At 56.0% G+C, this 19,997-nt stretch overlaps 1 protein-coding gene across 1 annotated transcript; it reads right to left on the reverse strand.

Moving 5' to 3' along the window:
• Positions 1 to 4,356: 4,356 nt before the first annotated feature.
• On the reverse strand, positions 4,357 to 7,136 carry TPBGL (trophoblast glycoprotein like). The gene has a single exon (XM_044752737.2). The coding sequence runs from the start codon at positions 7,090 to 7,092 to the stop codon at positions 5,923 to 5,925; it is 1,170 nt and encodes a 389-aa protein (XP_044608672.2). The 5' UTR covers positions 7,093 to 7,136; the 3' UTR covers positions 4,357 to 5,922.
• Positions 7,137 to 19,997: the final 12,861 nt, after the last annotated feature.

Genomic DNA, 19,997 nt, shown 5'->3' on the forward strand with positions numbered 1-19,997 from the left:
TTCTCACTTGATTGAACAGTAACGAGGAGCCGGCCATGCAGGCGTCTTGCATAACGGCCTCCCCATTTCCATGAGGTGGGAGTTGTGGGAGTCAAAGGGAGTGGGCATCTCACGTGCAGCAGAGGGAGGCCACCGGCCCTGCGTGAGGCCCCTTCCCCTGTGCTTTGGATGTGTGTGGGGCAGGGCCAGTGCGCACAAGTCTGTGCACCAGGACTGGGGACTCAAAGGGATCTGGGCTAGCCCCTGTGGGGAGCTTCTGGTGTGGTGGGCACAATGGGCCAGAAAAACAATCAGGACAAGTAAAGGTCTGAGGGTCCAGCGACAGGAGGAAGAGATGAGTCAGGAAAGCAGAGGGCATGAGCTGAGCAGCCTGACGCTCTCTGTGTGGGGAGGGCGTCCCAGGCAGAGGGCATGTGTGAGCAAAGGTACCCCCACCTGGAATAGCGAGGCTCAGTTACTAGGATCTGAGTAGCTTGGTGTGGCTGGAGAATAGGGTTCAAGGAGTTGTTCAGGGGGCTGGAGGACAGGGTCAAGGACAGGGGTGTGTTAATCATCTAGTGCTGGCAGATGAGCTGGCCTAGCAGTCTAGCACTTTTTCTCTTCCCCTCCAAGTCTTGTCAAAAGTCACTGGAGTCCAGGGCCCGTAAGCCAAGCTTATACTTGTCCTGATATAATTATTAATAGTGGCCCCTTTCTCGCTCCAAATTTTCCTAGTTTGGGTGGTTACCTTAGTTAGGGCCCCCTGGGCTTCCATTATCACAGTGACCCCAGCTTTACTGAGGAGAGAGCAGGTCTGGCCCATCTCAGCAGGTGCTCAGCGGAGCACAGAAACTCAGGAGGAATGACTTTCGTGTGTGGGAACTCAGAGCCTGGGCTTCCAGAACAAACCTTTCTCCTCTCAGCGATGCCTCTCCCTCAAGAAGGATCCCCCAGCAGGGTTTCTGCCTGCAGGAGGCTGGAGCAGGTTCCCGAGGCCTATTGAAGCTGCCCACGGAAGCTGAAGAGTCCTTGCACTCCCTCCTTGTTCACCTTCCCATCTCCAGGCCACCACAGGCCCAGGTCTGGTTGCAGGAGGCAATGGCCACAGGGGTGCAGATGCAGAGTTAAGAGGTAGGGCAGCCTAGCCAGATACTCAGACCCAGAGCAGGGCAGGGATGGCCCCAGGGGGCATCCTGGCTCTGGATCTGCTCTGCTCCTGACACCTGTGTGACCTGGACAGACTCCTGCACTCTCTGGGCCTCAGTTTCCCCACTAGTACAATGAAGGGTTAGTTGAAGTGGTCTGCATGGGACTGGCCAGCGCCAGGGTAAACTGCCCTGAGGCAGCACTCAGGGAGGGGAGGCAGCGAGGGAGGGGAGAGGGGTGGAGATGGGGACTCCAAAGGCAGCCGAACGCATTACCATAGGAATATTAACTGCCCCTGTCACTTCTCCCCGTCCAGGAAAGGCCATACCCATAAATTAGGGCCAAGAGTCTGAAAGGCAGAAACCTAATGAAGAAGAAGGGCTTCAGTGAGAGCAGGCAGTGCCTCTGGAGGTCACAGGTCCAGCCCCAGCCTGGACGGAAGGAACCTGGAGCCAGGGAGCGGCAGGGGTGCTCAAGGTCAGCGTCAACTGGGCCAGGAAGGCAGGAGCCAGCTGTGCTGTGGTCACTGCTGGATCCCCAGCATCCAGCACACAGTAGGGTCTCAACCAGAATTTCTGACTAAGGACCAACTGACATGGCAAGTCTGCTGAGCTCAGACTGAAACCCAGACTTCTGGACTCTAGCTGGGCCCTCACCACTTCCCGCCCCAGACCTGAGGGGCGTGGGTGGGAAAGGGGTCGTGGAAAGAAAAGGCTCCTCAAGGAGACGGTGATCATGGCTCCCCTCTGTTCTTGAGAGGAAATCTCACAGCTTTTACCCCAGGAAGTCTGACATGTTCTCAAAGTGTGTCGCTGGTTTTGTGTCTATCACATTTCTGACATCTCCTCTCTCCCTCTCCTGCTCTCTAGTGTACCTGCTCTTTAAGGGGACATCCTGGCCGAGTTTTCCCCCTGGCTCTGGGCCCCCGCAGTCCCCTGCCCACCTCAGACTTCCAGCGGCCTTCACAGCATACGATCAGAAGAGGAGGCTGGCCATTCGGTGGGGCCTTGGCACTCTTGAGGGAGGGTCTGGAGTGGGTGGGTCACATCAGAGTGTCAGGGCAGGGCCAGCCAGACCCCTCCAGCTCACCTTTTCCTGCAAGGTCTCTTCCGGACTCCTCCAGTGGTCCCTTCCCTTATCCCCCTGCCCATCTGGCCTCCTGTGGGCACAGCTTGGGTCTGATTCCTCTCTGCCTCCGGTGCCCAGACTGAGGCACAAAAAGGACGGGCAAAAGGAAGGAACAGGTAAGAGGCTCCGCACAGCTCTCCTACCCGGCGTGTCGCTCTCCACTTCCCTGACCTCGCCTCCGAAGGTGGAGGTCCCTCTAGTGCCCCCCAGTGGAGACTGTGGGGAACACAGATCTGTCTTACCCACACACATCCTCCAATCTACTCCCAGCATTAACGGTCTTCTTCAGTTCTCAGACTAACAAGATCTTCCTGCCTCCAGGTGTTTGCACAAGCTGACGCTTCTGATCTTTTCTGTTCTGCAAACTCCTAGTCATCCTTCAAAACCCATTCAAATGTGACTTCCTCTAAGAAGTCTCCCTAGGCTGGGTCAGGGGCCCTTACCCCGAGCTCTCACAGTTTCCTGGGACTTCTTTTCTCTAGACCTCCAGTAAATGTTTCTTCCCCTGGGTCATTAGCTTCTCTAGGACTGGCAACACTGTATTCAGCAGAGGCTGAATGAATGGCTGGATTTGTGGAGGAGGCTAGGCTGGGGGCCCTGGGGACCTGTTGATACTCCCATAAGGCCAAAGGCCACTGACAGGCCGCAAGAAGAGTGGCAGCCCAGAGAAGACATTTAATGGGAATCGGTGAATGACACTAAAGTTAAATATCAACTGGCATACATTAGGCACTGAATTAGTTGACAGCTATTGATTTGATACTTAGCTTAGCAGCAGCTCTCATACAAAACCCTCAAAGACGTTTGCTGACAATGAACCCACAGCTAATAGCATGTTTTATTTGCCAGGACTTATTGCAGTCTTAGGCAACATTACCAGAGGACATGTCTTTGGAACCCGGGAGGTGACCTGTTAGAGACACAGTGCTCTGTGTTAGAGAGATCATCACTATTCTATCCTGGAGGACTGGCAGAGCACCCTTCAGAGGTCACTGACAGATGGGAATGCTCCAAGAGACTTTAACCCCTTCCCATGAGGAATGGCTAGGAGAAGGGGGAGGGAACTTTCTGGGAGAAGAGAAGGAGACCCATGCGCTGTCTCCAACTCTGTGAAGGGCTGTCCTGGGCTGAGGTGCGCTCCTGGCCCTACGGCAAAGCTGGGACCGTCATCGATTCCCAGGTCGATCCCTCTGGCCCTGAAAGGGATGCTCCCAGGAAGGGAGGGAGGAAGCTGCTCATCGAGGGAGGGTGCTCCTTGTTGGGGCGGCTTAGAGGCTTCCCACATTACCTCTGAGCTGCTTGTCAATGTTTAGAAGGCACACATTCCAGTGGCCCGAAAATTCGAAAATGCCAGAATTCTAGACTTCCGCCACATGGTTCCAGGGCTCTGAGACCCTAAATACAAAATAATCCAGCCCGGGGACCTTGAGGCAGGAGATAAGCCTCTTACCCCAGCCCCGCCAGCCCAGAACCCACCTGCCTCCTGCTCCACACATCTCAAGGGGTCATCTACCCCCGCTCTAGGCTGCCTCTCCTCTCAGCCTCCCACATACTCAAGGTGCAGCTCTTACCCCTCTGGCCGGGAGAGCGTGGAGTGACAAGAGACAGGAGGGAGTGTCAGGTAATTCATCACAGGGGATGATGCCAAAGCAGCAAATAATGATCCCTCCTCTGTCCTGTCTGAAAACCGCCTCTGATTCTCTGTAGCTGGATCTCCTCCCTGACGCCAGTGTTGGTCAGTCTAACAACATCTCCCCCACAACCACGCCCAGTGCAGTGATGGAGAGTGGAAGGGTAAGAGGACGGCGAGGAAGCAGAGGGTCCCATCCTGGCTGTGGACAACCCCATCACAAAGGATCAAAGGCAGACTGGTTTGGAGAGCAATGCCGTCCCAATGGGAAGTCCCTCCTTGTGTCTAGCCCCAATCCTGCTGCGTGCAGTCAGAGCCCATTTCTTCTCCCATAGTCCAGGGGAAGATACCAAGGGTCACCCCTCACCTCAGGGAGGTCCAAAATGCCCTCCCAAGTGTCCCCTCCCACCCTCCCTTCAATGCCCCAAGGTCAGCAGGAATGACACGGCATCACTTACAAGAGGAGAGTATCCGAGATTATTGCAGACTTTATAGAAAACTGCCCAAGGGAGTTCCAGATTTCTTGGGTAGGTGTGGGAAGGCAGGCCTCAAGCCAGAACGTTGAAGGAGGGTGGCTTCCTGTGTGCAGAGCAGCACAGGCCAGCCTTTCTGCCTGACCTAGGGGGTGGGAGTCAGGGAGAGGCAGCCCCCTCCCCACTCACCAATTGTGCTTTGGGATCATGCAGAAGGCAGGGCTCTGTGGCTCTGACCCTGATCAGGAGGGCTTGTGTCTGAGACAGGAGGCAAGGCCCCCTTCCTCTTCTAGAAGGCATATGGGAAAGGGGGGTGCACAGCAGCAAGGAATCCCCAGGGAGAAGAGTCATGTGGGTGGGAAAGAGCATGTGGGCAGCAGCTCCCAGACCTTCAGAGCTCCTTCCCCGACCCCTCTCTGAGGCCACGATGGACGGATGACCCTGGTTCTGAGGCCCGGCCATCTACTCTGCACCCCTAGGACTCTCTCCTTCCCCATGGGGATCTGCTAGGATGGTTGGGGGTGCACCTGCACCTGTCTTGCAGGGTTGGAGAGCTCATCCTAGGCGGACAGGGGGATGGGCACATCCCAGGGATGGAGTCCTCCCTGGTCCCTGACCCAGTGAGTGGCAGGGGACGGTACTGAGAGCAAGTGATGGGTGTTGGGGAACCGAGAGCCTAAGACTCAGGCAGGGGGATGAAACTCAGATCGGGGTGAAGAGCTGAGAGTCTGAGGCTGGGGACAAGCACTGAGTATTGGGGGGGGTCAAAGCCTCGATGGGAAAGGCTGAGGATCGGCTCCACACTAAGGCTATCACAGGGTGTGCCGGTCCCTGGGATGGGAGAGACAGATGGGAGCTGAGCCCCAAGCCTGGGCCAAGGAAGGGAGGGGCTGGAGCCGCAGCTGGAGTAGGGGGTGGTATGAGATACATCCTCAGTTTAGGGGTGGGTGCCCAACCCTCAGAGCGGGGGGGATGTGGGGCTCTACCCAGGATGGAGAGCTCAGAGCTTCGGAATGAGAAAAAAGGCTCAAAGGCCACAAAACCCTTCTGGCGGGCGTGCTCTGCTTCTGAGACCAGGATGGGATGTGAGGGCCCCTGATTCCCGGGAAGAGAGCTGAGGGCTCCAAGCGGGAGATGGCGGTCAGCGAAGTCTAGAGCGATGTTTCCCGCTGAGAGGGCTGGGCTCGAAGCACAGGTGGCGGAGGTAGTCTCTGGGCTTTCGGGTTGAAGGGCAGGGTCTCCGGGTGAGTCTTGAAAGGGGGCGTGGGGGCTTTTGATGGTTCAGGAGGGATGTGTCAGAGCCTGGGATGGGCTGCTAGGGTTTCCGGAATCAGAAGGGGGGGTCTCTAGGCCTTTGATGATGAGAGCTCTCAGAGGCTGCGGAGAGCGGGTACAGCTTGGGGCCTCCGGGGAGGGGGGTGCCGTAATCCAAAGGTCTCAGGCCGGTCAGGGGCAGGTCTCAAAGCCCCAAGCTCGCGGGTGTCTCAGACCCACGGCTTCAGGCTAGGAAGCCCTGATAAGGTGATCCGCTGGCAGGGGCAGCTCCCAACCCCGAACAGGCGAAGCTCAGAGGCCCGAGCCCGGGGAGGTGGCGCTGGAGCCGGCGGGGACGGCCGGGGCGGGCGCGCGGCGCGGGTCGGCGTCCTGCTCGTAGCGGTAGTGGTAGCCCTCCATCTGGTCCCGGCAGGCCTCGCGCAAGTTGCGCATCCAGCGCTGGATGCCGCGGCGGTTTAGGTAGAGCACCATTAGGAAGATGAGGCCGATGAGCGCCAGCACGAGCCCGAAGAAGACGTAGGAGGCTTCCAGCTCCGGGCCGGCGACTTCCACTTCTTCCCCGCGACCCTCTGCGTCGCCGTCGGCGCAACGCAGCCGGGCCTCGTCCAGGTCCAGGAGCGGCCGGTCGTGCAGGGCCCGCGGGGCGGCGCAGCGCAGGCGCCGCGCGTCGGGCACGCGCTCCGTGGCGTTGCGCAGCCAGGCCAGCAGGGGGCGCGCGGCGCAGCCGCAGCGCAGGGGGTTGTCGGCGAGCAGCAGGCGCGGCGCGGGGAGGCCGCCATCGCGCTCGAGCGCGCGCAGCTCGTCGGGGCCCAGGCCGGCCAGCGCGTTGAGGCGCGCGTCCAGCTGCTCGAGGCGCGGCCTGCGCAGCGCAGCGGGCGGCAGGCGGCTCAGCGCGTTGCCCGCCAGGCCCAGGAAGCGCAGCTCGTCCAGCGGGGCGAGCGCGGCGTCCAGCGCGGCCAGCAGCGCGGGGCCGCCCCGCGCCAGCGCGTGGTTGAGCTGCAGCGAGCGCAGCGCGGGCAGCCCGCGGAAGGCGCCGCCGCCCAGGGCGCGCAGCGGGTTGTGGCTCAGGTCGAGCGCCGCCAGGCTGGGCAGCCCGTCGAAGGCGCCGTCCTCCACCACCTCGATGTTGTTGTGCGTGAGGCGCAGCGCGCTCAGGAGCGGCAGGCGTACGCCGCCCGCCGCCGCCTCCTCCCCGTCCGCGTCCCCGCCGGCGAAGGCGGCCGCGCGCAGCACCGTCAGGTTGGCGCCCACGATGGTGAGGTTGCGCGCGTCGGGCGGCACATCCCGCGGCGGCTGCCGGAGCTCGGCGCCCGACGCGCAGCGCAACAGCAGCTTGGGGCCGCCGAAGCAGTAGCACTGGAAGGGACAGGGCGCGGCGGGCCGGCTCAGCGCCGCCGCCACGAGCAGCAGCGCCGGCAGCAGCGGCCCCCTCTGCTCCGGCCGTCCCGCGCGCGGGGCCATCGCGGCTGCCCCCGCATCCAGCGCCCGGGCCGCCGCGCTCACCAGTGAGTTCGGAGCGCCTTGGGGGCGGGGAGGGGGCGGGTGGGGCGAGTCCTTGGCTCGGAGCGGCTGGCAGTCGCTGTCGGCGCGTCCGCTGGCTCTGAAGTCCGAGGAGCCTTCACTTTGCTGGCTGGGGCGAGAGGGGTCAGGCGGGGAGCTGAGCCCCCCGCCCCCGGTGCCCTCCTCGCCCTGCGCGCCGGCCTCCGACTTCCGCGGCCGTTCCGGGCTCGGAGCCGAGTGGGCAGGGTTTGCCTCCCCCCTCCCCGCCTCCCGGCCTCCTCCTCCGCCCCCTGCGGAGTCTCCGAGCCCTCCTTGCCGAGAGGCGGGGTGGGAGGCTCCCGAGGATCAGGGCTTTCGGCTGCTGCGATTTCTCTTCCTCCCTCTCCGGCTTCGGGGCTGCTGAGAAGTTTGGCTCTCCGAGGTTCTGACTCGCTTCCCCCTCATCTCCCCCCATCCCCCACGTTTAAGCTGCTTCCTGCCTCCTCCCTCTCTGGCACGTGTGGGGCGGGGCCGGGCCGGGAGAGCAGGCAGGTGGGTCAGCACCACGGAGCCAGAATTTGGGGAGAGGACTTGAGAGTTCCCCCTGCAAGCGCGGACAGGGGTGAGAGGTGGGCTGAGAAAGTTACTTCTTTTTCAAGCTCTTCTAATCTCTGTGATCAAGGAGAGACTGGAAAATCCCCAGCCTCGGCCCCCTCCTCTGCGATCCCAAGTTAGTTAGGCCTGGCTGGGTCACCACCCCTGCAAGTCCTGTGGGATCAGCGTTTTCGCGACCCCATCCCAATCCCCCCATCCACCCCGGGGAAGTCAACGACACCCCCTCCTCCTTTCCCAACGCTCCTCCCTCTCCTCCCCCCAACTCAAGGCAGAGGAGTTCCTCCATCTGGTTTCTTCTGCCACGCTAGACTCCTCCCCCAACCACCCTCCCAGGCCCTGGGACCCGGTGGGTGTGGTGATTCAGCTCTTTGCTGTCTTCCTGCCCCAGCCCCTGGGCACCCCACTGGACTGTTCTGCTGGGTCTCAGGACCCTGGGGTTGATGGACACCATCAACTGCCCCTCTTGCCCTCCAGGGTTCCCCACCTGTGAATGGTGAAGGGAGGGCTTTGGGTTCTAGAAGTTGGGAGAACAGGAGCAGATTTTGTAGTATGGAGTTGGGGGGCGTCTCAGAGGGGGCCAGGGCTGAGCTGCGTATAGGTTTGTTTTGTTCTGGATTTTTTTTTTTTTTTTGGCAGAACTGGGAAGCTTCAGACCTGATTTAAAGAGACAGGCTCCTGAGAAGGGAGCACTCCTGGCCTTGGCATGAATTATTCAGGCTGGAGAGGCTGACACTTGATCTGCAGGCCATTCTGGTATCAGCAGAGCTGGTTGGGATAGAGGCCCCCCCCCCCCCCCACTGCCCCCAAGAATCAGTTAGCCTCTTTCTCCTGAATTAGGGACAGTTGTGGGGTTGACTCCTTCCCTGAGGTTATATTTAACAGATCGACCAACAGATCAATATCACTTAAGGAGGAGAGGCAGACCCTGCAGTGGCCTGGGTCTCGGGCAAGGACCAATGTTAAAAACCGGGGTGGTTGATGCTGAGGGAGCACTGGCCCTCCCCTCCTGCTTCCCCCTCTCCCCTGTCCCCATCCTCACTCCCAGGTATTGGCAGATGAGAACAGTAACTTGCACATGCAGGATTGGGCGTGTCTGGACAGATGTGCATGCACTTGTACATGCAGAGTCAAGCTTGACACAGATAGACCTAGGTGTGTCCACTTGTGAGCACAAACAGACTCATGCTCACTTGGGTGTGCATATACACACAGGGGGAAGCTTGCAGAAGCTTGTGCACAGTTCCAGGCAGGCTTGGGTGCACACCGTGCGTGTATACGCAGGCTCGTTCATACATGCGCACATGTGAACATAGATTTGAGTCCATCCTCAGTATGCGTCCGTAGATTCACAAGCACATACATACGTGAACATTCATGCTCTGGGCCCATGCAGGTTCCTGGGTGCGTTCTCAGATGGGCAGGCTTACAGACCCGTGCGTGCAAGCATGTGCGTCCAGGATTGGCCGCCACACTGAACACCCCCGTCCTCCACCATGCCGGTGGTCTGTGGAGGTAACCGGCTGTGGTGTCTTTTCTTGTATGGGCACAAGTACTCAAACAGATGCCACGGGGGCTGGGCCCTCGGCTATGGCGCTCGCCCTAGCCCTGGCCCACGTCAGTGCCAGGCCCCACGTCTGACGTCTCCCCCAGTGGAGGCGCTGGCTCTTCCCTGTGTTTCCAGTACACAGACTAGCACAAGAGTGTGTGCAGTACATGTTTGTGGGTGAATGAACGAGTGGCAAGTTCTCTAATTCCAGAGTAACTCCAGCCTCTGAGGATCCAGAGCCCCCTCCCCAGGCTCCCATGGTGGCTGGTTCCTGGTTGGCTGATGGCCCCCTTCGGAAAGGGCTGCAGGGCAGTAGGCAGCCTAGATTGGGGGGTGCTAGACACCTCAATTGGGGAAAGGAGGCCCCGAGAGAGCCTAGAACTGTCAGGTACCAGAGAATAATGCAATGGCCATGTTTTTAAAAATGGGCAAACTGAGGCAGAGGGCCGGGGACTTGCCCCCAAGACAGTGGTTGTCGGGACTTTGGAAACCTGGCCCCAGGGCCCTTGCTCAGGGCTTTGTCCAAGGTATGGCTGCGGCTGACAGAGCCCAGGCCAAGGGCAATCTCATCCTGACCCCAGGAGGCTGAGGCCAGGAACAGACGCTGGCAAGGGTCTGGTGTGACCCTGGACCTCTTTCCCCTCTGGGCTGTCAGCTTCTACTTCTGGAAAGTAGGTGGGCTTCTGAATTGCTCTCCTTCCTAGTCCTCTCAGAGCTGTTGTGATAAAGGGAGTGGCAAGTGCTTCGAAACAAGAAAAGCCCTGTCACCTAGGGGCCGGGGGCCTGGCCCGCATCTGCTGCACGTTCGCCCTGTGACTCTGGAAGAGGCATTGCCGTTTCCTGGGGCTAATTAGCTCCCATGTCATTTCTCTCTGTTCCATCTTCCTCTCTACCCTGACAGCAAATTCCGGGTTGGTAGTGAAAGGAGTGAGTCCACTTGCTGTCCCTGTGTCTGCCCCGCCCAGCCGCCTCCCGCCGTCCCTCTCTGTGCTGGTGTTCCCCTTCTTTGTCCAAGTTTCCCTGGAACCAAGTCTGCAAGCCTTTGGGGTCTCTGTTCTCTGGAGAAAACCCTTTCCATCTTGGGGTTGTCGGTGTTCGGCATGCAGTAGATGTTCAATAAATGTACGTCTGATTGCATCTGAGGCCGTGTGTTTATTCCCTGATATATCTGGTGGAAGTATCTTTGCTCAGACTGTTTGCCCTGCCTGGGGTGCTCTCTCCCCTCGACTCTGTCTCTCCAGGCCAGCCCACTGTCCCTCAGGGCTCAGCCTGAGTTCTGCCCCCTCCAGGAAGTCTTCCTGGCTTCCTTCTCTCTCCTTTGAACTTCACTTAGGGATCAGAGGGCTAAAGCTACCCTCAGCCCCGTGATGGTCACAGATGGAGTTCAGGACTGCACTGATTTCCTGTGTGGTCAGCACACAGCTCAGAGCTCAGCAGGGAGAAGGCACTGGGGTACATTTATTGAATGAAATAATGATTTAAAAATCTCTGGCTCCATCCTTCTATCCCTGTGAGGCAGGCGAGGTGAGAATCCTCCATCTACACTTTACACCAGGAGACAGCCACCCAAAAAGGTTAAGTGCTTTCCCCAAGGTTGCACAGCTGCCTGGGACGGAGTCTGACAGGAGCTCAGGTTTCCTGCTCATCTCCTTTGCCGCAGCCCTCCCTGTCCTAGGCTCGTTCTCTGGGGAGTATGACTGGGTCAGATCCCAAGGGAGCCTGTGGGCAGAGAGCTCCAGCCCTCAGGATTTCCTTAGGACTCGGCAAGTGAGTCACCCCAGCCCCACCCAAGCAGAGTGACCGCCTGCCCTGTGCTGGGTTGAGAATGCCCCATGTCAGGCACACTGGGCCCCAGTTCTCGAATTTATTGCCCCACTAGGCCCCAGAGCCCCTCTCTGAGTCTTCCAAGGCACTGTCCCCTCCCTGAAACTCCAGCTCCTTCGCTGGGCTCCTTTGCTCTCCCAGAGGCCCTGCCCTCTGTAAGCTCCACTGAGCCTTGGTGGGGAGGCTGGAGATGTTTGGCGACTTCCCTGAGGTCACCCAGCAGGTGGCCCCTTCCCGGTCACCTCCAGCTCCAAAATTTGTCCATCAGAGGTGTCTCCGTGTTGCTGAAGTCGTTGGGCAAGTCTCCCTTTCCAGATCTCAGTTTCCCTGTCTGCAAAGGTGTGTGTGCAGATGGGTGATCTTGGGGGCTTTTGCGTCCTGTGCCCTTGGCCTTTTAGGGATGGGGGTCTTGGGGGGAAGGTAATACTGTGATTTTCACAAGTTGGTGCCCCCACCTTCTCAATGTGTGACCTTGAACTTGACCCCCCCCCCCCAACTTTCACGTGGCCGTAGGATGGTCTGCAGGGTTGTCCTAAGTCGGGTCTGTGGCGGCCTGCCATCCAGGGTCCCTTTATCCTGGCGTCCTCCCTTTCCCTCTGCTCCCCCTTCCTCTGATGCAAGTGGGAGAGCAGCGGGCCACGGCTGACAGGGAGGCTCAATCATTAGGTGGTGGCGGAGGCCCTGGGTTCTCTCTTCTGTGTGGCTTCTGCACCAGCGAGCGGGGAGGGGAAAATGCCACTGCAGGCCTTGCCTCTCCCATTTCTCACTCTCTCCTTCCCCCATCGCCATGAACCACAGGAGAATCCATAGGCCCAGACTCATTTTCTCCATTGAGTCAGCAGAGGCCATGCTCTGCTTCTGAGGGGCGGGTGAGTGGCTTTTAAATAACTCTCCGATATTTAATACCCTCCTCTTCCACTCTGTGGCCTGGGCCTCTGGGGAAAGGCTAAAATAAATGAGCTGGATGAGTCCTCTGAAAGTGTAAGTGCTTCCTCAATGCATCCTCCCCCACCCAGACTCCGAGGCCCTCAGGAAAACCCTGATTCCTTCTTTACTGCCTTTGCACCGCACTTGACAGTTTCTAAGTGGTGCCCCAGGCTGGGTTTGTTATCCCCAGTTTAGAATTTGAAACTGAAGTTTGGAAAAAGAGAATGACCCCATCTGGCTTTTGGTCTTGGTCTACTGCTGGCTGGCTGTGTGACTGTGAGTGGATCCCTGTCTCTCTCTGGGCTTCTAGTTGCTCACTTTTGCTACACGGTGGTTCAGCCAGTGGGTTGTCTTTGGTCCCCCTAGCTGCCTTGGTCTAGGTCCCCTCTCATGGGGTACTTTTTGCCTCCACACTCCTCCTCCAGGAGAAGCAACATGGCACAGCAGACTGAGGCTCAAAGCCGGGAAGGGTCTGGCCCAGGATTTCAGTGTTAACTCAATGGAGTCAGAGGCAAGAGTGGGTGCAGGAGAGGGGAAGGAGCAGAGTTGGACTCCTTCCCTCTCCTCCCCTCCCCTCCTTCCTTTCTTTTGCTGGTAGAGGTCAGCACAGACCAAGGGTAATAACCGATTTTAAACCTCGGTTTCCTTAAAACTCAGGGTCTCAGCAGCTGTAGATGCAGTTTGAGGAGGTGGGAGCAAAACCCTCTTCCTCAGCTGCGCCAGGGTCAGGCATCTGATAAGGGAGGTCAGTGGGCCCAATTCTCCTGGCTTCACCACTGTTCTGCGTCATTTGGAAGATGAGGATTGCCATTCTAGTCCGTTGTATGAGAACACTGGGAGGTTAAGAGCTGTTCTCGGGGTCACCCAGATTAATGATGGAACAGGGCCTAGAATCTAGGTTTTCTGATCCCGACTTGGTGCTCATGCCACTGTCCTGCTCCAGACAGAAAGTTGGGGGCAGAGGGATGGGAACAGGAGAGGCAGGTGGGTTCCTGCTTAGATCGAGGAATGACCTTAGTTTGCTTGACTTCCTTAGCATCCTCTTGGGTCCTCATGATCCTGCTCAGCTGTACCAAGCCTTCTACTTCTAGAATTATAGGATCTTAGAATCAAAACATTGAATTCTAAGAACGGCAGACTCAGAGAGCCGTAGAACCATGGTATGTATGAATCAGAACGTAAAACTCTTATGGTGTTGGTGGTGTGAATGGTGATGACTGAAACACTTAGAGCCTGCAGTGGGTTGTTGTATTAATGTTCTTCAATGACTCCTGACCATCTGTATCCAAGCTTTTATGGTGTCCCTTCCCATGCTGACTTTGGTTTGGCCGTGTAAATTCCCTTGGCTATTGAGACATCAGCAAATGTGATGCAAGCAGAGGATTACAAAGTGCTTGTGCATTGGGGCTCCCCTCTTCTTGCCCCACTGAGATCTCCATGTGTAGCAACCCAAGCAAGCCTCTTAGTAGAAGAGACCAGAAATGAGCCATCCCAGCTGAAGCCCTCTGGATCAAGCAGCTCCCAGATGATCTTCCGGCTGGCTCCCGCTGCCTGAGTGACCCCACAGAAGCCCAGGAGAACTACCCAGCTGACCCAAGCCCAAATTGCTGACTCACAGAATTGTGAACAAGTAAAATGGTTGCTGTCTTAAACCATTAAGTTGGGGGAGGGGTTTGTTACACAACAGTAGATAACTGATTCAGAGCTTTAGAATTAGAATTGGAGAATCTTAGTCATAGATTCCACATGCCCCGACAATCACAGTATCATAGATTCCTGGGACCAGAAACTGGAATCTTTGATGTAGAATCTGAGGAACAGAAGAGTCCTTAGAACTCACTTCCTTAACTCCCACCCAGTGCTAGACTCTCCTTTAATTCACAGACTGATTGACCCTGTCACCCTTTTCCAACGTGAGCCCTCCCGCCACCCACAAGGTCCCTTGTTCTTCGGCATTCTGTCACACGTCCTCATTTGACCCCTCAGTGGCTTTTCAAGCCTTCCTTCTGCTTTAGGCAGCCTTCCCGTGTCGGTCAGCTTGCTCTGGTCTGGGGAGTTGAGGGTCGACTTGGTGGAAATTTGTCATGGTATTTATGCCTGCTACTGGCACAGTGCGTGGCACAGAGTAGGGGTTAGTGAACGTATCTTGAAGAAAACCGCTACCGCCGCCACCACCACCACCAGCACCGCCATCGCTGAACTCTTCCCCTTTTCCTGCACGGCGCCTCGCTGCGCCGTCCCTTGATCTGTCCATGGTGCTGAACGTCCTAATCTTTCTTGCCTCTGTCTGCCTCAGAATGGCTACTTCCCAAGGGTAGGAATCATTCCCATGTCCTGGAATTCAATCCCTCAATCAACCTCTCTCTCCCCTCCCCCATCCCATCCCCCCTAAATCTCTCATATACGGATCCTTGGCCTGGATTTTTTAATGCAAACTAATATGTGGTGATGTATACTAATTAGCATTAGGTGCAGCTGTACGCATTAGAGTGCCCAGACAACAATCTCTTAAATGATCTAGAAATAGGAGTTCATTTTTTTCTCTCGTAAATAAAAGAAAGTCCGTATGTAGCAGTCCAGAGCCTGAGTGCTTTCTCCACAGTCATGAGAAACCAACACTCCTTCCAGACTCACACTCTGCCTTCCCTAGGGTGTAGTCCTTATTCTTCTGCTATAAAATGGCTGCTAGAGCACCAGCCATCAGATCAAGCATCAGATGAAGGCAAAGAATAAATAAGGGTGCCCCTTCTCTTTACGGGCGCTTCCCATAATTTCACTCAACACTTTTACTTGCATGGCTTCATCTAACTAGCTTCAAAGGGCCTGAGAAATATAGTCTTTTAACTGGGAAGCAATGTGCCCAGCAAAGGTCCTTATTATTGAGGAAGAAGGAGAAAAAGCTATTGAAAAGTAACTAGAAATCTCTGACATTAGTAATGAAATAGTGGTGTTGATGGTGACAGTGACTATGGTATACTGGTTGTGGTCTTGATGGTGAAATCAATAGTAATGGTGATGGTGTTGATGTTGGTAGAGGGGGTGATAATGATAGTAGTGGTGATGATAGTAGTGATGGTGATGAAGGAGGAGGTAATGGTGAGGATGGTGATGATAAAGCTCTTGTTCAGGAGCACAGACGCACTCAAGAATCAGCCTGGACCAGGAGAATGCCAGGAGATGAACCCAGTGACTAAAAGGTGTTTGGCACTCGGGGCCTGCTCTAAGCCGCAGGGGAGTGATTTCTGGCACCCCTGTTACTTTGCAGTTCATCAGCCATGTACTTCCCACTTTCTTGAGTTCAAGTCACACCCAGCAAAGCATGAATCAGACTCCCCCCATTTAGGCTGGAAATAACTCTGGAATGAAAACTTCAGGCCTTAGGGAGGTGAAGCAGGAAGGGCGATATTGGACTTCCATTTATTAGACAATAAACACTGATGGCATTTGTTGTTACAGTCAAGGAAAGCTTTGCTGTGAAATACACAGAGATACACATGACACATAGTCTCAGAAATAGAGACAAATGGTTACAAAGACATCCTTTCAGAGAAAGTTACAGATATGCAGAAAGAAACAGACCTATAGTCAAGGAGACCCACAGGCACAGACACACTTTCATAAGGAGGAGCCGGGCCAACCCCTCTCCCCAAAGAGATGCAGGCCATCCGGCCATCTTATTCTATAGGGTAATTTTCATGCTACCCCTGGGTCCCACACACTGAAGATCCCAAGGAGCCAGAAATGACAGTGATGAGGGGGCTCAGAGCTCAGTTGCCAATCAAAGATGGAGGCAGTCTAAGCTTTAATACCCCTCCCACCTGGGGTGACATTGCACCAGTGCACCGTGGCCTGCCCTAGGCCAGCCTCTGTTATGCGGTTCTGTGGCTGAAGGTGACCAGAGAGGTGGGACTCGGGTAGGAGGGGGGCTGTCCTCCAGCATGTCTCCCCCCAGGGGCCCAAGGACACACCTGGAAGCCATTAGCAGAGGAGCCATCAGGCATCAGGCTCTGGCTCCAGGTGAGAAGGCGTGATGAGAACATGTGGCAGCCTCCCACCCGCTGGAGCTGGAGCCTGGAGGACACCTTGGCCTGAGTGGTTCCAACCTCGCTCCCCTAGCACCCACCTGGAACGCAAGGTAGCCACAGCACAGGCCCTGGCGCTCAAGATGGTTGGTGAGCCCACCTCCAGTTCACCTCCCAAAACTTTGACACCAGATTTCCTGATCTTCGTAGTGATACTCCTCTTCCAGGAGGCCTTCCTGATGACTCCTCTGCTCCTCCCTCCCCGACCCTTAGTCTCTTTCTTTCTCTATTTCTGCTCAGAGCTCCTATATGACATGACCCTGACTGCCTACCCTTTTCATTGATCTGTGCCTCTTTGTAAGTGGCAGCCTTGCCTGGCTTCAGCTGCCGTGGCCCTCCTCCTCTCTGCCGGGCTGGAGCAGCTCTATTGCACTGTGGTTTCAGTCCTTTCTTAGTGATTGAAGATGTTTGGGTCCCAGCTTGGGTCTCAGCATTGACCCTGGGACTCATGACTGACTCATTTCCCACCCCCGGAGTGCTGGATCTCCCAGCTCATGAAGGAGCCCCCAGAGAGCCCTGCTCTTTGCCGACAGAATATCTGCTACCAGGAGCATAGACCTCAAGAACTGGAGGTCCCCTGCCACCCCAGAGTCTCTTCTCCCTTCCCAGCCTCATGTTAGCCATTTATTATTTACGCTGATTTCCCCTAGTGGGTCTGGTTCTGGGTCCCTGGATTTCCCTAACTGTGTCTCAAGATGGTAGAGAAAGCGTTCAGCCTCAGGTGAGGTTGGGGGAGCTTCCCTCCACACCAATAAGGGCATGATATCCCTGGGGGTCTCTATGAGCTTGTCACTCTCATCACTCATCACTGGAAGGCTGTGGGTGGGCAGGAAGACCTTGAAGGCTGACCAGAACATGGATTATTGGCTGCCCCACGTATTCCTGGACTTAGGACAGAAGCCTCAGGACAGACGGGTGGACAGCAGCCTTTGCAGTCAGGAAGCAGTTCGCTGTTGGGGCAACCCCAAACTCTGTGCGTCAGCAGCCCCCATGGCACACCCAGGATAAACAGCTCTCACCCGCTCTCTAGTGCAGGGCCTGGCTGTTGCTGGTGCTTTAGCTTGGCCCTGCCAGTGTGTCCCCAGCCCTGCTCTGGGAAAGGAAAAAAGAAGCTAGTTGGAAGTTCAGAAAAGGAAAGGCTAAAAAGAAGCCCTCAATTGGCCCTAATTAGCCACTGGGAGGGAGAAAAGGAGGTCAGAGGACTGAGTCTACTTCTGAATGAAAGCACCTGGCAAGCAGAGCCATGGCTGGTCCATGCCCCACACCGCCCAGCAGGGGTTTGGCGCCACACAGGCCCATCTGACTGTGTCTCTTAGGCCCCCCAGCTGGGGGAGGGCTCTACCATCTGCCCACAGGCCCTGTCATGGCCCTCCCCTCTGGAAGAGGCAGCTGCCTATAGAGCAGGGCGGAAGGAGGGAAGGAGGGAGGCAGGAGGGAGGGAAGGCAGGCCGACTTGACTGAGGATCCCCAGTATGAAGTGTGCTAAGTTGAGAGCTTTACATACATAATTGTATTTGATTCTCACAGTGGCCCTGAAACAGAGGTACTTTGGCCCCACTTTTTAAATAAAGAAGTAGACACTTTAGGTTAAGTAGTTGACCCAAGATCACACAGCTTAAAAGGGGCCGAGTGGAGGGTCCAGCTCAGGCAGTGTGCTCTGCAGCTTGTGCTCTTGGTGCAATAAAATCAGGGCTAGGAGGGCAGAGCCCCTTCCTGCGTCATCTCTGTGCCCCAGTGCTCAGCCCAGGGAGGGGCAGGTGCATGGCGAGTGCTGGGAAGAGCTGTGAACACAACAGGCAGGATAGGCTGAACCAGAGAAGGCCATCGCAGGAGGGGGACAGATGGAGGGATGGTGGAGGTGCCACAGAGACAGAGGCAGATCACTCCCATGCGCTGTGACACGGTGCGGGGGACCTCTGGGGGGAGCTCTCCTGGGGCTGAGGACAATGCTGGACCGCACCCAGCTTGTGCCAGCCCTGGGGGAGGCAGGGGAGGAAGAAGCGCGGGAGCAGTGCATTTCTCTCCCCTCCTTGCCGCTCCTCCTACTCCCCCACCCCCTGCCCCAGATGGTTAAGCTGAAGCAGAAAACAAAATGAAGAACCTTTAGCTCTTGCTGGAGCCAAGCCACCACTGCTTAGCCTGGGCAGATCACCAGCAGGCCAGCTGGGCCAGGGCCAGAACGTGGTCCAGAGTAGGGTGGGAGCATCGGAAAGGACATACTAGGCCTCAGGGCAGGGCCACTGTGGGCAGGGGGCCCCTCCACACAGGGTGGGTCTTCTGGCAGGGGCAGAAGGATGGGGAGGGGGACGGGGACCCTCGTTTGGTCCTGCCTGCGAGCACCCCAGCAGGAGAGAAGGAGAGACACATTTTGGGTCAGGCAGACATCACAGAGCAGCTGAGTTAGTCTTCACAACCACTACCCTGAAAGGGAGTGATTCTCAGTCCTGATTTTAAAGATGAGGAAACTGAGGTACAGAGAGGGTAAGTAACTTGCCTGAGGTCACAGAGTGGCTAGGATGAGGGCAGGGATTCCGCCCCTGGCCCTTGGCTCCAGGCCTGCTCTTCATCATCATGATCTCCTGAGAGGAGCAGCAAGAAGCTTGCCTGTCTGCACCCGCCAGCAATTAGGGGCCCCTTGGTATTGTGAAAAATGCCGATGGAGTGTGTCTGATTAGGCTCATCAGTGCCCAGCATGGGACACATGTGTTGTTAAGATGGATCACCATTATCTTTGGCTGAAGAATTGCATGGGGTTTTCTAATTACAAATTATTCCTGCTGGATTTCATTATGCTCCCTCTTGTACTGGATTTTTGTGTTCTCAATCTTATAAAACTTTGAAAATCATTGCCGGCCAAGCTTGTTTTCTAGGTCTTAAAATATACAGCTAAGCTTTTATTAAGACACAGTGTTGTTATATTTTTAACAAGTGAATGTTTGACTCAATATTCCAAGAAGACAGCAGTTATTTGAATTTCACGATTCCACATTTATAATGAGTCAGAAGAGCAGGACGGAAGTTTACCTTCCTATCGAAAACCTTCATTCATTCAGAAAGCACATTTCCTGTGGCAGAGGGAGGTTCTCATTTAAGTGTTTTGATTTGTTTTCAGCCAACAGCCAACCAACTATTGTAGGCAAGTAGTCTGTTAATTTGATCATTTCTAAGCGAGACTTTTCACTGAGGACTGAAAATTCTTCAGATTTAACAGCCCTAACAAAGACAGCAGAAAAAGAATGATTTATATCAGCAAAAAAATCAAGAGGAGGACAATGTAGTGGTCGCCATGACCCAGCATAGCTTTACTTAAAGGCAGTCAGGCTAATCTCCCATCTCTGCTCCTTTGGGAGAACCTGGGAAACAGATCAGGGCTCTGTGGGAGTCCTGAGAATCTTGGTTTCCAAAAGGCGTTTGGAGCATCTCCCAAGGTATCTTTATGGCAAGATGAGGGGCGGATCGAGTAGTGATGCTCCAGGGGAATCCCTAGCTGCCCGGACAGCTGGCGGCGGAGAATTGATTAGCGGATCAATGGCCACCTGGAGGGCAGACGAGAGCCCTGCCCAGGGCTCCGTCCTCCTGCTGATTTGCTCTGTCTGGTGTATTTTTGAAGGACTTGGACGAGGCCAAATGAAACGTGTATCAAATCTGAGAGCAGGAGGGCCTCTGTATCAGACGGCTGCACTGGGTTTCAAAATGATCTGGATTGACTTGACCTATAGGTGACCAACTAGGTTCAAGTTCATGGAGGTACATGCCAAGTCCCTGTCAGGACTCAGATGTTGGGGTTGGGGAGAGGGAAAGGAGTTACTGAGCACATGCTGTATGGCATACCCTTTGCATGAGATAGCTCACATAATTATGAAAATCCTCGGAGGAGGATGTTGTTCTCATTT

Source organism: Equus asinus, chromosome 20 (assembly GCF_041296235.1).
Source record: "Equus asinus isolate D_3611 breed Donkey chromosome 20, EquAss-T2T_v2, whole genome shotgun sequence".
NCBI classification, from domain to species: domain Eukaryota; kingdom Metazoa; phylum Chordata; class Mammalia; order Perissodactyla; family Equidae; genus Equus; species Equus asinus.